Source organism: Nipponia nippon, unplaced genomic scaffold (assembly GCF_047370975.1).
Source record: "Nipponia nippon isolate SJK-2023a ecotype South Korea unplaced genomic scaffold, ASM4737097v1 scaffold_4, whole genome shotgun sequence".
Taxonomy (NCBI): domain Eukaryota; kingdom Metazoa; phylum Chordata; class Aves; order Pelecaniformes; family Threskiornithidae; genus Nipponia; species Nipponia nippon.
This window is the reverse complement of record NW_028262358.1, coordinates 43983161-44000953: the sequence shown is the minus strand read 5'-3', so window position 1 is coordinate 44000953 and position 17793 is coordinate 43983161. Positions and strand designations below refer to the sequence as shown.

At 49.5% G+C, this 17793-nt stretch overlaps 1 protein-coding gene across 3 annotated transcripts in view; it reads left to right on the top strand.

Moving 5' to 3' along the window:
- Nucleotides 1-10444, top strand: part of SLC35F3 (solute carrier family 35 member F3) — a 193817-nt gene extending 183373 nt beyond the window's left edge. For 2 of the 3 annotated variants that reach the window (XM_087774062.1, XM_087774064.1), the window contains 4 exons: nucleotides 2882-3007; nucleotides 5754-5946; nucleotides 7513-7602; nucleotides 8782-10444. In XM_087774062.1, the coding sequence (XP_087630188.1) occupies nucleotides 2882-3007; nucleotides 5754-5946; nucleotides 7513-7602; nucleotides 8782-9026 (654 nt within the window). In that variant the 3' untranslated portion in view covers nucleotides 9027-10444. The remainder of the gene's footprint in view (nucleotides 1-2881; nucleotides 3008-5753; nucleotides 5947-7512; nucleotides 7603-8781) is intronic. The other variant, XM_087774063.1, reaches the window with a different exon arrangement.
- Nucleotides 10445-17793: the final 7349 nt, after the last annotated feature.

Genomic DNA, 17793 nt, shown 5'->3' with positions numbered 1-17793 from the left:
CGTGACATGCTTGATAGAAGAGGCAAGGACTTCTGCCCCGGCGAAACTGTTTGCAGACTGCATATACTTGTTTTGATCTTTGACTTTGGTGTTTCCCTCCATGCTACAGTAAATAAAACAGATCAGGATTCAAGACAACCATTGCTTGCAAGTACCTCCTGCGTACATAAGGTATAGACAAGCACACATGCCAGTGGGGCTTGGAAATAAATACACTATCAAATCCCAAATCATCATCTTTCTGGGCAGAGACCCAGCCTCCATGGAGGTCCTCTGGAGTCACCCAGCCCGACACTGAAAGCAAAACTGGATGGTTTTTATTCTGCAGTTCATTAACGCACCCTCCAAGTTTCCACTGCCACGGAGCTGCTGCCGCCAGCGGGAGCTCAGGCAGGCTCCCTTCACCGATACGCATGGAGGTACCAGCCGTTTGCCCCAGCCTGACTTGTGGCGGTGCTCTCCCCCCGGCTCTCCAGCGAAGGCTGGACAAGCCCCACGCATCTCGGATGGGAGCCAGCCATGCCTGGAGCAGCTGCTACGGGAAACGCTGCGTCTTCCACTCTCTGTCACCTGGGCTGTAGCACAGGTGATGTTGAAGGGCTGGAGTTGCCATCTTTCAGATAAGCCCGAGCCACGTAGCTTGCAGCTCTACAAAAAGAGCCATATTGAGGCAGAGCAAAGGTGCGTCTGCCCCAGGAGCCTGGCATTAGCAGCTGCCTGTAGTGGACACCGAGAAAAATCTGTCTAAACAGGAAAAACCTATAATGCTATTTCCTCATGAGACTTTCCAGCCTCCAGCAATTTGAGGCTCGAGGACTTCCTGAGATGGAAGTGATGTTCCTGTAGTTAATAGTCCTCAGTGAATTTTTTTTCTTACATGACTTTATCCTTGTAAACTTTTCACATCCACAGTGTGCAACAGCAAAGCTTTCCTTGGATGAATTATATGTTGGGTGAAGAAAAATCTCTTTTCGCTTTCACCTGCCCCATGCTAGTCTCATTCGATGACCTTTTTCTTGTGCCTCTGAAGCCACACAGAGTGTCTGAATTTTTATTTGACAGGCACCAGCACACTGGCCTAAGAGAACTGCTGAGGGCTGCTGAGCTCCTTCAGTCCTGCCTATCTGGAACAGCCCCATGTTGCTGTAGAGCCATGCATCAGAGTTTTTTTCTCTCCTGGCCTTAAAAAGAAGCCTGTCCAGGACCATAGGGCCCAGTTACACCACCGCCAAGCTTTGCTTTAGAAATGATGCCCCACAGCTGTGCATGGAGAGATCTGATGCCAACAGGGCTGCAAGCCAAGATGCCATATCTGAACCTCCCCAAATTTGCAGCGTGCACACCCAGCCTTTGCAGCTTGCACCAGGCTCCGCTCTGATCAGATCATAAATCAGCATCTTCAAAACCTGCTGCCCCTCAGCTGGGCCATGCACGGGGCTGAGCAGCAGGGGGAAACCCTCCCCCTCCACACCCTGCCGAAACTCTGCTCATGCAGCATCTTGAACAGCAGTACAGCAATTTCTAGCCTCAAGCCCCTTCTTATTGAGATGCTATTAGCAGCTATATTTTCCAGGCAGTGTCAGCTTCCGCTGATCTGGGTTTTTTTCTACACTTACGCCACCCTGCCATTCTACAGCAACACCTTTGGAGAAATTGATCCCCTTCTGTTTGCAAAAATGGGGCATTTTTCTGTTAGGGGAAATTGGTGGTGTTGATGTCAGCATGCAGGAGGGATCTGCTGGGTGATTGCCTGTGAAGCTTTATAGGTGCCACCTGGCACCAACCCCAGCTCAACCCAGGGAAGAGGCTGCTGGTGCTGCCAGGATGGGGACCTGCAGCTGGTAAAGGGGTCCCCCCCCACTACAGCTTGCTCATCAGGCGGCAGCAGAGCTTGGCACACGGGCTTTCCCCCTGCATCGTCACAGCAGCCCCAGCATCTCTGGGGGTGAACGGGCAAGGTGAGAGGAGGACATTGCTCTTGGTTGTGTAGGTAGCCACAACCTGACGATGGGGCTTAAAATGCCAGTCTGGCCCTGGGAGAGGGGACAGTTGGCTGTCACTGACCCAGCTATGGGTCAAAATGAACTCATTTAGCCCAATCATCTTAGAAGCATCACCATGACTGTGCAGCCAAAGGGGATGTGGTCTAAGCAGGGTGTCCCTCGCACCACTGCAGAGCCAGGAAGCATGGACCATGCAGAAAGCCCTTTTCACCCCAGAATTACCACCTGGGGAGGCTTGAGGCATCTGGCAGGACAGTCCCAGAGAAGCCAGGGGGTCTCTTGCTGATCCTGCTCAATCGGGGATGAGCTTTGTGAATGCCACCTTCCTTTGGACGACCCCCCTCAGGCTTTGCTGTGGGCCCGGCTGGCTGACTGAGCCTCCCTCTACTCTCTGAAATGACACATTTGAACTGGAAAACAGTTGCATGGGTTTTATTTCCCTGTTTATTTCAAAACCCTTTTTCCTCCAAAGCCTCCTCAGGACTCAGAGCCTTTCCTGCAAGCACCAGGGAATTATTACTTGTGTATTATCGTCATGCACAGGCTGCAGGGACTCGCTGATGGGGAGGCTCAGTGACAGAGATGAAATCCCCCCTTCAGCTGAGTCCGAGACACGGGGCCCTGTGGTCTGGCCTGCCGCACACCGCCCCGAGGCAGCTGCTCCTTCGCAGCTCTGCCTGCAGCTTCTCTGCAGCCAGGGAAGCCACGAGGAGAGGCAGCATCGGCTCCATGGGTACCGGCCTGGGCTTGCTACTCATTTTGTAGATAAGGAGGGGAGCAGATGATGCAGAAGTACTGCCCTCTCATTTAAAGCTGCTGTCATGTTTTTCCATGTTGGGGGTTGTCCAGTAACGCTTGCTTTCTTTGTCTCCACCCAGATCGTGGCTGCTATATTTGCTATTGCAGGGATAGTTATGATGACGTACGCTGATGGGTTCCACAGCCACTCCGTTATTGGGATAGCCCTGGTGGTGGGCTCTGCCTCAATGTCTGCTCTCTACAAGGTAAGCACACCTGGGTCTTCCCCCTGAGAAAGATGCCAGTCACCCCCATCCCTTTAACTGCTCCTGTCTTACTTGCAAACTTTCATGCAGTTCAGTGCCACATGCACTGGCACGTTCTTCGAAGGGCTCTGCCATAAACACACGGACTCTGCAGCACTGCATTCGGGTATCCACTTGCTTTGATGTCTGCCCTCACTTAGGATAAAGTCTCCTATTTCCTGGGAAGAGTCTCCCCCAGTGCCCACAGGAGGACTTAGAGATGCCCCACCTTCTTGAAAAAATAAGGCTGCTTTTCCGTAGGTGCTGGATGTAATTACTCACTCTGGAAGTGCCCTGCAGAGATTTAACTTCTTTCTTCAAGTCACTGTGTTGCCTCCCCTTGCCAGTCCTCCTTCACTGGCACACGTTGCCTACGTTGGGCTTGAAGTATTGCTTATCATGGAAATAATCACATGCTTAAAGTCCAAAGCACGTGCCTATGAATCAAGGTCTCATCCTGACCAGCCGTGCACGCTGCACTATGTGTAAGATGACATGCCACCTTCTCTGCTGGGCAGAGAGCCATTTCACTTAGCCTGAGACAAGTATGTGCATTTGCCTCTCTGCTGTTCATGGCACACAGAGTTGCAGAGGAATAAGCATTTGTAGGGTGCGATTCACCCACCTTGGCTTGGATGTGGAGACAGGGATGAGGTGTAGACGTCTCCATCTGGTCTAATGAATTGCACTGTGCCAGTTTTCCCCCTCTCCCATGGCACCTCCACTCCTTGGGGGCACAGAGGGTCTCAGGGCTGCTCCACCAGAGCTCATGCACGGGGAGGTGATGGTGTCAGTGCTGGCAGGGTGTTAGTCCGCAGTGCGTCCTGCATGTGAGGACAGGTGGAGCTGTGCAGCTTGTTCTGCCACGAACGCCACTTGCTTTCCACAGTCTGGCTGAGTTTCCATGAATTGTGTGTGCTGAAGGGGCAGGCAGATCTGCAGGCAGACAAGCTGCGCCATGTGCAGCAGAGCCGGCTCCACCTGTCCTCTGCCCCCAGACATGGATGCTCCAGTCTGCCTGTGCCGGCTGCCCACCCTGCCAGGGGCAACACACTGTCCTCGGGTGGCAAATGAGGAGTAAGTGGCTTTTGGGCCATTTTGCTCCATTATACAGAGTGGCAACGCAGCTGCACTGGCCTGTGATGGCTGCAGGGTGGTGGGAGCAGGCAGCAACCCCGCGAGCACGGCAGCCCTGCAGGCTTGCCTGTGGAGCTCTAGTTAGGCAAAGGGAAGAGATACCTGATGGGGCTTGCCATCCCAGCACAAACCAGTAAGTCAGAGTCCATTGGCTCTCCTGGTTTGCAGCCCGTGGCAGGGAAAAGCTGTACCCACAGCCCATGGGATCCAGCGGATCCTCTGCAGTTCTGTGGTGGAAAACTGATGCAGACCCCAGCCCAGTCCGCGGGGGCTCCCCAGATGGGTGCTCACACCCCTCGGTTCCTCTCTATCCCTTCTCCCACTAGCAAACCAAAGCTTTTAAATCCCTCCCGGTGGTCTCATTAATCAGGCTGCAGCGGTGCTCGGGGCTGCTGCTGCGCTATATCTACCTTCTGCAGGTGAGCCAGTCCCGCCGCGGGCAGGCCCAGGCTGGGCTGGCACCCTGGGAAGGTGCACAGGCACTGCTGGCCTCGCTGCCTGAGTCTGCGAGGCAGCAAGCTGCTCCCTCCTTCAGAGAAAATAGAGGTGCTGTGCATTGGTATAAAACCTCATTTATCTTCCTTAAAAATACACACTGGAAGTGAGGGTCCAGCAGAGGAAAGGTGCTGCTCCTGTGTGCAGCTGCTGAAGTTGGTATCTACCAGAAGAGAACCTGGTTCTTAAGGGGAATTTTTTTTTTCTTTTTTCAAGTATTTGTAATTTCCCCTCTTGCTGCTTCCAGCTGGCAAAATTTAACTTTTAAAACCCCACCAGGGAAGGCGAGTCGGGAATGTCAGAGGGAGCCTCAGCTCCCGCAGAGGGTGGTTTCTCCAGGGCTGTATGGGGCAGTGCTGGTCACGGCACCCACGAGCCCATCACCCAGGCGCTCTGCAGCCCTCCTGGGCCACGGCAGTGCCCCATTTCAGCAGCCTTCCTCCATCTGGTGCCTAGGAGGAGGAAGATATTCACACCATGGAAAAAAAACCCTCCCAGGTAGACCGGCCAGTCAAAGCAAAGGGAATGAGGGCAGCAGGGAAGAGCCTCCGAGCCGCCCCCTTCTCTCTGGCTGAGAGGGGCCTGGAACAGTGATGTCTCACGCAGGGAGATCTCAACACGTTGCTGCTTCTCCTCCCTCTGTCCTGCTCCACCAAATCTTCTGGTTTTAATGTCAAATTTTCCTGATGTTTTCCCAAAGGGAGCATGTGGAAAACAGACCAAAGGGTCTAGGCTAGGGTGAGCAACCTTCCCTTTCGGGAGATGTACGGCCAAAGGTGCCGAGTCCCCTTCCCGCGTGGGCTCATTTGGCAGCTGCCCCTGCCTGTGCTCCGGGGGGGTGCCGGGAGGGAGCGGGCTGGGGCACACGGGCTGCTCTCCACAGCTTCGCAAGGAGCCACCGCCGGTGTCTGGCAAGCATCACCGCACAGGCGCTGACTGACAGCGCCCAGCACCCAGCGCCTCGGCCCCAAGCCCAGGCCGATGGGCCAGGAGGCCAGGAGCCGCTGGAGCCAGGACACCAGCCCTCCAGAGGAGCAGTGCAAGAGAGGTAAAGCCATGTGTCTTCCTCTTGTAGGTTTTATTCAAACTTCTTTTGGGCAGTGCTAAATTTGGAGAAGCTGCCTTATTCCTGTCCGTGTTAGCCGTCTTCAACGTCCTCTTCGTTACCTGTATTCCTGTCATCCTTTATTTTACCAAAGTGGAGTACTGGAGCTCTTTCGACATCGTTCCTTGGGGAAACCTCTGCGGATTTTCGATTCTCTTATTGAGTGAGTAGATGAGGGGCTCTCTCACTGCTCAGGGTGGAGGAGGGTGCCAGAAACTGGCCGCTTGGGGAAGCTGTAGGCTTCTGACATACTGAAGGTGTGTTCCCTTCTTCTCAACCTAATTATATTAGCTTGAGAAATCATGCAGAGGGCCCATTCCTATGCGGCAATGTAGACCCCACTCCTGCTGTTATTACCAAGCCAAAATATTGTGGCCATCATTAGAAGGTGTTGTGGGACTAAACTGTAAAGCTTGTCCTAACCCCTACTCGTGAACTCTGCTTCAGAGAGACAAGCGACACCGCCTCACAGAGACGAGCAGCCCTGCTGGCAGGGCGTTACCTTGGGCTCACCAGCATCCCCCGAGCAGGCAGGGGAGGCCAGGCCAGGCAAGGCCAGCGCCTCTGCTGACTTCAGTAATAGCTAATTGCTATTCCTAAAGAGCAGGAAACTTTTGAAAATGTAGCATTGCACAGCACTGATGGGAATTTGGTAGGTGGCACTCCTCTCTTCTGCTGCCAGTGCTGTGCCACCAAGGGAGCCCAGCTTGGGAGGGATGCCAAATCTAAGCTTTAATGATTCGTGGTCATCAGAAATGTGATGCTGTTCCTTGTTAAACTAGATGTGTTGACTGTGCTGCCGTAGTTGGTCCCCCAACCAGATGACAGCATCGCATCTCCTAAAACGTTCCTTTCATTTCTACTGGAAGTAACCCTTCTCCATCCCTGTCTTGAGTCCCCGCTCTTTCTACCCTGAACAGTCACAACACTTGACTCTAGAAGTACCTCCAGTTTACTTAGCCGTGGACAAAATGGAAGGTTTCTGTAAGCAAGTAGTGCGGAACTGGGCAAGCGATCGCTGGGGTTTGCAATGTATAGGTACTACTAGAAGACAGTCAGAGCCCCAGCTGCTGACCAGTTCAGTATTGGCAAGGCCTTCCGGACTTCGCCAAAGCTAACCACCGTAAAAGAAGGGTGAATTTGGTCCAAAGCAATTATTAATTTGTCATGAGACACTCCATGAACAGTGTACGGTATTACAAGGGAGTGATATTATAATCATTCAGTTGTAATAATATTATAATGATGTTATAATTTCATTGTATGAAATTATATTTAGCAAGCTCCTGTCTGGAAGAGGGTTAGATTTACAGCATCTTCCACCTGCAGCTGGAGGCAGCTTTTCTACCAAAAAAGTATCCAGCCAGAAGCAACTGTTTGGCTGAAATCTCCCAGATGAAAAGCATTTAGTCTTTCAGCAGGGCAAAGTCGATGGGTAGAGAGAGTGGGAGTCACTGCGCGGTGCACTGAGAGACAGGTCGTACCCACCTGATGCTGCCGCTGGACTCCCGTGGGACAGAGAGTTCCCCAGAAACAGCAATGTCTCAGGCAGACGGACACGCAGCAGACAGACGTCTGTCCACAGGTATCTTCCAGGAATAACAACAGAAGTTAATATGCCTTCTATTTGAACAACATACAGAGGGAGTAGTAAAGCATAAATGTTTCAGGTGACATTCCCTCTGCCTTGCTTCACTGTAGTAAAAGGTGTTTTTCTTTCCTTCTTCAGCATTCAATATTCTACTAAATTTTGGGATTGCTATTACATACCCCACCTTGATTTCTCTTGGCATTGTACTGAGTGTCCCCGTGAATGCGGGTAAGAATTTCTGCCTTTTGCATCTTAATGAATACATTACATCTGTGCCCTTTCAACTACACAACAGGCATAAAAGCAAATACCTGCATTAAACTTGTTTTGTGTCTTCTCTCAAAGACTTATGGAGATGATGATACTGATTAAAAATGTATACTTTGTGTTAAATATGTATTGTATAATATTACATGAATATTCATAATCCCTAGAATTGCTTTTTAAATTACTGTCCGAAGAAGCCTGCATACTGAAAAACAAAGTAGATTTGAAGTCATCCGTCTCTGGGCTGGGATGAAAGCTCATGGATGAAGTAGAAATCAATTCTTAATGATTTCTTCAAGGCAGGCTTAACACCAAATTGAAACAAGTAAGATTGCTTACATTTTAGAGCAAATATGTACTAGTAATTCTGCTTGCCTTGGTAAATAACATTGCAGGTGTTTATCAAGAGCACTGAACAATTCAATTTTGGGGCATGGCCTGGTACATTTCTCTGACCGTTTTCTGAAATTTAGCGAAAGCAGGAGACTGCAGAGCCTGAGAGGGCTGGGCAGGGCAGTGCAGAGGCAACCCTGGCCCAAACCGGAGCTGCCTCTCCCAAACCAGGCTCCTAAAACCCCACATGCTGAACCGGTGCCGCGGTGCGGGCGGCAGCTCCCAGCTTTGTGCTGACTACAGGGCAGGCAGAGCCAGGCACTGCTGGCTGCCCCAGCAGGTTTTCATACCCAGCGGTGCGGTCCCACCGGAGGGTGTGCACGGCTCAGGGCGTGCAGGGTTTGTTATTCAGCGGGGCAGTCGGGCCGAGAAGAAAAATGGGCACAAAGGAGCGGCCGTGCCAGGGAAGGGAAATGCCCCTTTCTCTGCGTACCCGGACCTCGGCAGGAGTTCCTGTGCTGTCGGCAAGCAAGGGAGAAGATGCTGCTGCAGACAACAAGTGCAGCTCCAGGCAACCTCCCCTTTTGCACCCTGAGCCGACGGGCCAGCGCTGCCTGCTCTGACGGGGGCCGTACCCTGCTGTGTGCTAAACCAGCAGGAAGGGTAGCCTCCCTGCCACCATCTCCTCCATGGTCACGTTCTCCCGCCCCAGCCAGCCTTCGGAGCCGGGGAGGCGAGGGGGAGGGAAGGGGGTACTGCCCTAATGCTTCGTCCCACGTAATAACACCCGTTCAATGTCCCACACAGTTGTTGATCACTACACGAGTGAAATTGTCTTCAACAGTGTCCGAGTCATTGCCATCATCATTATTGGCCTGGGCTTCCTCCTGTTGCTCTTGCCAGAGGAATGGGACGTCTGGGTAATAAAGCTCCTCACGCGCCTCAAAGTCCGGAAGAAGGAAGAGATCCCCGAAGGGAACGGAGACATTGCTTCAGGACTGCCTAACAAAAGCCGGAGAACTCGCCCCTCCATGTCATCCTTTGCTCATTAAATGCTCTTTTTACAGAAACTTTGTGGTTAACCTTATATATGATGATGCAAAGGTCTTTTCTTGGGAAGAAGCACACCTGTCCAACACGGTGTACATACTTGTACAGTTTTGATATGATCACCATCTAAGGCATCAAGTCTTGGCATGTCCAGTTTGCTTGTACTTTTTTCACATCAGACCTTTCACTTCAGTAGTACACCGAAAAAAACCTGCAAACCAAGAACCTCTCTTCTCTTTTTAAATGAATGTAATATATAGTCAAAATATATTTGCATAGGTTATTTTAAAGAATGATTTTCATGAGAAGCAGGGCAGACATTTTGAACATTAGGTACCGAATGATGCATTGCACACTGTGATTTAAAAGAAACAAATGCTATGCTACATCACACGTTTATTTTTGACCAGAGCTGTACTCTGAAAGTTTTCAAGGAACCAAAAGGGAATCTTTTTGGGGATGGGAAGATAGGGGTAAGAGTGGAAGGAAGGAGGTTTGGAAATCACTGTATGTAGATGAGCGCATGTTGCACTGCAATCAGGAGAAAATTCAAGCGTTAAAAGTGCTTGCACTAAAGCAGTAGAGAGAAAGCAGTTTAGAGACCAAATCTCCTTATTCTGCACATGACTGTAGTCCACGTTTAAAATCATGCAAGAGAAATCCAGTGCCTTCTACAGAACTCTTGTCTTTATCCACGCAGAACCAAGTCCCTTGCAATGGCAGGGCTCAGGCTTGCAGCCCCGGGGACCCCAAATTCCCACCGACGTCGGGGCGTGCCCCCCCCACACGCCATGGCTTCTGTGGGACCGCGGGGCCCAGGGGCCTGCAAGTTTGCGCGCAGGAGACCTGGTTCTCTCCTGACGTGCACAGGTTTTACCCCTGTGCGGAGCTGCGCCTGATTAACACCAGTGTGAGGAAGGGGAAGTCTTGGTCATGTGTGGGACAACCCGACCGAAAACGATCAAAGGGGCTGGCAAGAGCGTGGTTGCTGATGTACAGTCTGAGAGCACGGACTAAGGGGGTGAATCGCCAGTTGCTTTTACTCCATAATTGTGAGTGTTAAGAGTTAACAATGTAAGATATTTACATCAAATGTAACACTTTTTATGAAACTTGTAAGCACCAGGATGTTTACTTACGCGATTTTGGTTCGCCATTAAATTTCTATCTGTGATAGATCACATGCTATGTAAAAAAGGGGGGGGAAGGTTATAGTTTACTATTTTTGAAGTTTACATTGTTGCATACAAAATAAAAAGTGTTCTTTTGAACTGCTGCCATAGCCTAAGGGTCCCTGCTGCCACTGAGGCCCTCTTTGCCTCAGGCAGGGGTGGCATCCACTTAAAAACATTTTAGCAAATCAACTTCAGATTCCATTATCTGTTTGGCAAAGCTAAATAATAAAAGATTTTAAATTCAACCTTTGTCAATGCTATCTGTTTCCTTCTCTTGACTAGACCTTTATTCCGGTTTTACTGTGGGTAGTATTTGGCCAAAGGGATCAGGAGGGAGAGACAAGCTCATCAAAGCACCCAAGGCTGCAGCTGATGCATTGCTTGCCGGTCTCTTCTCGACAGGAGGAGCTTTAGACTTCCTGGACGCATCTGTCCGGAGGGCCGATGCCAGGCATCAGTCGGGAAACACATGTCCAGCAGAAGCAGACCAAAGGAAAAGCTGACCTTCCTTTGAAACCATTAGAGAGCAGCCATAAATGCATATGCTAATAGGTGTTTAGGGGCTATGGATGGGACATGAGTTTGTACATTAATAATTAGGCCCTAGTCCAGGCTGTGTGTTGTTCCCTACACGTCTTTTCGTAGCCAAATAGACACTAAAGCCTTGCTAACAGAGAGTACACACACAAGCAAAAATCAGAGGCTGTGCTCACAACTACTGTCCCATTCAGTGTTACACACCTGAATTTTTAAATCTATTTCTTTGGGAAGCAGGGGAGGGTAAGGCACAGGACAGGAGCACATACAACCCTAATAACGGGCTTGAAGGGCACACACAGAGCCTTGATCTCAAAACTCCCAGCTTAGCGTTTACTCCATCTTGGGGCATATCATTTCTCATCCTCGAAGTACCCCACACCCCTCCCCAAGCCCCCTGCCTGAGGCAAGGCCAGAGAAGAACGTACAAACAGTCCTTCCATAGTCCCAACCGGTGGCATCCTCTGTCATCTCTGCACTCCGTTTTACTGTGTGCTTGGTGCAGTCTGGTAGGTATCCAAAAGGCTCTAAATGTCTCTTTAAAAACTGCAACTAACGTGTTTATTACTAAAACGGCAGCAGATTTTTTTAACATTCAGTACGGCTCACGGAGGAATTTACGCACCAGAACGGATAGCAGCATCAGTAAAACTCTGTGATTTGCCAGATGCAACTGTCATTGCTCCTGTTGGCTCACCCTTCCCGAGAACAGGCTAAACACACGCAAGGGCCGGGGTTTCAAACAGCCCTTTATTACAATCTCTCTCCTGAGTGGGAGCTGAGCAAACTAGATTTACCCATGTTAAGCAATTCTAAACTATACATAGACAAATTAATCAGATGAAGTGACACATATTTCTCCAGGCAACACCTTGCCCTAAGGCTAAACATCTGACTTGATGGCGAGCAGCAGCTTAGCAAACCCTTCCAGACAGTGAAGCCCAGGATGTGACTAGAAGAATGTCAAGAAAGCAGCACGTCCATACGGGTATGTGTGTGCATCTGTAGTGCCAGATCTTCCCAGATCTGAAGCTGAGGAATGAAAGGAACTAGAGTCGTTGGCTCCCACCAAAAGGACAAGGCAGACAGCAAACCCCTCTGAGAAAGTGTTAGATGGAAGTGGGCCACCCTTCAGGTCAGGGCAAGATTAAGCCCTCCTGATCTGGGGCTGTTAAAGGACTCCCAGGACACATTCAGTGCCTTGGAGGTGAGGGCTGAGTCGTGGCAGGCTCCCCGCTTGCCCTCACAGGGCAAGTCTGCAGCACCCTGCGAGTCGGACCCGCTGCTGGCCTGTGTGGACCCCACACAGCTCTGCAGAAGAGAGCAACATCATCCTGGAACCAGCACTTCTAGCCCACCCTTGGCCACCTCCAACCACCTCCTGAAGCAGACCTGCAGCTCCCTGCAGCTTCAGGCCTTGCTGCCTGGTGTCTTTGAAGCTGGTCTCCTGCATCATCACCGTGTGGCTCCTGCCCTCATGGAGCACTGCCAGCCACCAGTCTGCACGCTTGTTCAAGGGCTGGCTTGGATCCTCAGCTTTCTGCCCCAGCTTAGCCCTCACAAGCTGTCTTGGCTCCTCCAGCAAAGGGGGAAACCAGCAACGATCCAGTGGGCTTGTTAAAACAGCAAGTCGAAAAATATCTCAGGGAAGTAAATAGCATCACCAGGCCCCATTGCAGCTGCCGGCTTTCGCTGCCACACAATACAGCAGTGAGGAATCTGAGGAATCTCCCCCTCCCTTGCACATCTTGCTCCTTGGTCCGTTGTCTATAGTTGTCTCCTGCTGCTACCTTTATCGTAATTTTTTATTGCAGCTTTCCACAGTGGCTGCATGAGCCTTTCATCAGCCCATGAGTCAGAACTGGGCTTATTTTAAAAAGTTTCTCCATTCTTCTGCCTAGGACAGTTGTATTCATATCAGCAGCCTTCAGAAAATAGCTATGAAAGGCAGAAATCCAACCACAATACTCAACAGATGAACAGAAGACACTGAAATCAACGTGTAGCTTAACTGTTTTGGGGGTTGAGGGTAGACTAGTAGGACCTGTAGATGACCAAGTTCTGGGGCTGAATTAATGTCTCCTGTAAGCTTGGGGACAAGTCACTGATCCCCAGCTCTCCAGAGTGCCCTGTAACAAAACTAATGCAATATTGAGTTGGTCAAGGTTAATACAGTCTCTTGAGCCTATAGGGAAGGTAACACCACCAGGGTGACACCATTTCTGGTCAAAAACCTTTCTGCTACCATGCCTGCAGGCCTGCAAACCCACTGGAAAGTGACGGTTTCCCCGTGCAGTGAATGCAGAAGTCTGAACTGACTTGCGCAGCTCTGGATCATATTCCCAATAAATTCACAAATCTGCACAACAGAAATACATGTGAAAACCCACCTCTTCACTGAAAAGGGTGTCACAGGTCTCCAGCACTTCAGAAGCCCTAGGAATAGCACCAGTCACCCGCCTGGGCTACGTGGGCTCAGAACGCAGGCTGGGACTAGAGGGGCTACGCAGACTTAGAAAGCGGGCTGGGACTGGGGGCTTCTTCAGGGAATGGGAAAAGAACAGAAGGCAGAAACAATGCAGCTGGTGTGAAGCGGGAGCACGGGAGGGCTGCTGATGGGATCAGGACAGAAATGCCTTTTGGGAAACACTTCCCAGGTGAAGATGCCCACCTGCCCCGCTACAACTCCAGTTTGAAGAAATGGGGTCTGTGCACATGCTGTAAAGTCATAAACTATGGGGAGTTTGGCTCTGTGTCCCTGATTTGTACTGCAGAAAGGACAGAGTCCTTCAAGGCCTCCAAACCTGAGCTACCCCTTGGCAAAGGCCAAGGCTGAGAAGCTTCTTTCATAGTCCAGTCCTCATGCAAGCTGTCTTTGCAGAAACTGCCAGGAGTAATGGATTTGATGGATGAGTTTAATTAGCTCATCGTTATTAAAAGACAAGTGTGGTGGGCTGACCCTGGCCGGACACCAGGTGCCCACCAAAGCCGCTCTGTCACTCCCCTCCTCAGCTGGACAGGGGAGACAAAATATAACAGAAGGCTCAAGATAAGGACAGGGAGAGATCACTCACCAGTTTCCCTCACGGGCAAAACAGACTCGACTTGGGGAAATCAGTTTAATTTATTACCAATCAAATCAGAGTAGGATAATGAGAAATAAAACCAAATCTTAAAAACACCTTCCCCCCACCCCTCCCTTCTTCCCAGGCTTTACTTTACTCCCGATTTCTCTACCTACCTCCTCCCCCGCCACAGTGGCGCAGGGGGACGGGGAATGGGGGTCAATTCATCACACGTTGTCTCTGTTGCTCCTTCCTCCTCAGGGGGAGGACTCCTCACACTCTTCCCCTGCTCCAGCGTGGGGTCCCTCCCACGGCAGACAGTCCTCCACAAACTTCTGCAAGTCCTTCCCACGGGCTGCAGTTCTTCACGAACTGCTCCAGCGTGGGTCCCTTCCACAGGGTGCAGTCCTTCAGGAACAGACTGCTCCAGCATGGGTCCCCCACAGGTCCACAGGTCCTGCCAGGAGCCTGCTCCAGCATAGGCTTCCCATGGGGTCACAGCCTCCTTCGGGCATCCACCTGCTCCAGCGTGGGGTCCTCCATGGGCTGCAGGGGGACAGCCTGCCTCACCACGGTCTTCACCACACGCTGCAGGGGAACCTCTGCTCCAACGCCTGGAGCGCCTCCTCCCCGACCTTGGTGTCTGCAGGGCTGTTCCTCTCACATATTCTCACTCCTCTCTCCGGCTGCAATTGCACAGTTTAGTTTTTTCCCCCTTCTTAAATATGTTATCCCAGAGGTGCTACCACTGTCACTGATGGGCTCGGCCTTGGCCAGCAGCGGGTCCATCTTGGAGCCAGCTGGCATTGGCTCTGTCAGACACAGGGGAAGCTTCTAGCAGCTTCCCACAGAAGCCACCTCTGTAGCCCCCCTCTACCAAAACCTTGCCATGCAAACCCAATACAAGAAGCAATTAGATTTTCTTCTTTAGCTGGCATGTTCTTGGGCACTTCCATAATAACCTGCACCTTATCTAAAAGTCCTGAACAGTAAAAAGGGAAATAAGAAAAAAAAGGAGCGGAAAGATCTTGTGAAAGCAAAAAGTAAGTCAAATGAACAGATGCCCACCTGCAGCTTAAAAATCTTCTTTTAAGGGGAAATCATGTTCCTAAGGACAGGATCAGTAGCTCAAACTAATGTTTCTGAAAATAATAAGCCTCACATTTCTCACATTTCAGGAGCTGGACTTGATCATCCTTGTGGGTCCCTTCCAACTCAGGACGTTCTATGATTCTAGGATTCTCTCTTCTACCTGAAACTCTGTTAGAAGGATCTTTATATACACACAAGATCATTCTAAAGAAGGCAGCGATCAGTGTTTCTCCATGCACATTACAGATACACTAGGATGCAACCAACTTTCTTCTCAGTAATGAAGAGTGGAACTTACTTATAAGGAGAGTTACAATTCTGGAAAAGGCTTAAACAAGGGAGGTTGTGGAGCTCACGTGAGTAGTGTGTTTAAGAACCTGTTACATGCAATTCCTCTGCGATGATCTAGAGACATTTCTCTAATCCTACTGCTGGACTAGATGGCCTCTTCAGAAGAGAACTCAGAAGAATTTTCCAGCTCTTCATCTCCAGGTTTCCCTCCAGTTCTAGATTCAGTCCACCTAACATCTCAAGACAGCCATCAGCACATTGATTGGGAACAACAGCAATCAATCTGCAGAGCATCTTTCACCCAAATGAAGAGAACTAAAGTAGATGTGCTTTAACAGAGTTATCCACCATAAATTGAGAATCTTTCTAATTAGTGACTGACGAGTGACAACAGTAAATTTAGAACCCCTCACCACGTATTTTAGACTTTTTCACCACGTCCATTACCTCGTGTCTATTAATGCTGAATGCCACCAGCTATTTTGATGCCTGGCCACATGACAGTGGGAGATCCTCTCTCAGTTTTTGTCTTCACTCTCCTGAATCAGTAAAAAAGTATGATCGGTAAATGGTTTTATTGACCCATGATTTATGAGTACATACAAGCAGACTGGCCTCAGCACAGCTCCTTCGGTAATCTCTCTCCTTTTGAACAGCAATAATTTCTTCCTGCCTCACTAACCAGTTATTAGTCCACAAGAAAACCTTCTATTTTGGTCCACAGTAGCTCTACTTCTTTGGTAAGAAGCATCAGCAGAAACTGTTCAGAAATCTCAGTGCAGTGAGATTTTTTTTTCTCTCAAAAAAAGGGCCAAGATGAGTCTGTGGAAAGTCATCTATCCTTCAGACTCCTTTTAACACGAAAGAACAAGACTACCGAAAGACCGAGACTTCTCCTTTCCTTAGCAGAGTGCTGCCTTGGCTAACTTCTGCAGATTATTTACACCAAACTCCAGCTTCTGCACATACCCATGACTGACCCAGATGCTTAAAAGATTCTTATAAGATTCTTAAAAGAATCCTAAAAGCTGGATTCCAGTGAGGTCCAAGCAGCAGGATTTGGAAGGATTTACAAAATGTGAACTTCAGCTTGGATTTCCTGCTCTGCTGGCTGTGAGCACACACTACAGGCCAGTGAACACAGCTTTGCTGTCTCCCAGCAATAGGTCTCAGCGTCCCTCTGGCTTCTGAAGCTGCCAAGTCTTCAATGACTGCAGCCTAGTAAGCAGAGTAAGTTGCATAATGCTGTCCTTGTGATTTTTGGCCAATTATACATTTTAAATGCCTTCCTAAGTTGTAAACAAAACCATCTCTTTCATTGTGTGATTTTGGATTTAGTGAAAGGCATGTCACTTGCTAGCTTGGTTGCTAAGAAAATTTATATTGATCTTGGGAACAAATGCTCACCATGTTTGAGAACAGTGTTGCCTTTGTGGATGTGCAAGCAATCCCATCTGGTACAGTACACCTATGCTTCACAGACAATGTTTACAGTGAACACAAGGTAATCAGTGCAGCTGACGGATTATTAAATACAATACTTGAATGCAAGCATGCAGCTGGATTTTTTTATAAAGAGTTTTAGGATGTGTTTCAGTCTCAGAGAGAACTAGGAACCACTTCTTTGCTTTTAGTACATAACATGCCACAGAAATTTGAAGGCATCCAAATGAAACTCAAAAGATGATGAGTTTTCTTCTTCCATTTACATAGCTTTGAAAATTGGAGTCTGCTTGTAGAACAGGCAGATTCCCAATTTCCCATCTAGCTTTCTTGCAAAAAGCTGAGCATCAACATTGCTGCAAAGCAAGCTTGTCTCATCCTTGGTGAGCCCGGAGAATTGCTAATCAGGAGCCAACAGAAGAGCAAGAATTAGTCAGTCTGCCCACCTTACCATCGCCTGCTTTTCCCAAAATACTCCTTTTTCTGTTTTCTTCCTTCCTAACAACTGAACAAAAATGGAATACTGGCATTAAAAACAAGTGGCTATAATTAATGTAAATTACTTCATAAAAGAATCCTAAACCTCCCGTTGTTGGTTTTTTTCTTCATCATAATCGCCACTCCTCTAGGTAGCCTAGCGATTTTCAGACTGCGTTCCACAGAGCACTCCACTGATGTCCATGAGAGGCCACAAAGACAAGCCAACTTTTTCTCAGCAGGCTTCAGATCACAGAGGTCTGGAGAAGGTGAAAATCACCGTTCTGTCTATTCTTTCTCCTTCTGCCTCCATAACAGCCTGCGCAGACAGCGCAGTCCTTCCTAGTCAAATCCCCTCCAGCGCTGCCTGATGAACCCACGCACCCAGCCCTCCGCTGCATGCGGAGCTGCTGCAGAAAGCTGTGGTAGCCTCTACGTCTGTCTCTCCCTCGGTGTCCCAAGCCATGTGCTTCATTCTCTGTGTTTGTGTCACACTGGCATTCCCTGGGGCAGGGATCCTCATCACAACACCCAGCAAAGACAGCATTGCGAGGAAATCAAGGTAAGAGCCCCAACACACATTTAGTTGAAAAATAACACGATAACGCACATTTTCTTAGGGATTCAGAAAATTGATTTGCTAAGGCCACCAAACAAAAGCTAGTTTTCTTTCTCCTCATATACTCTTC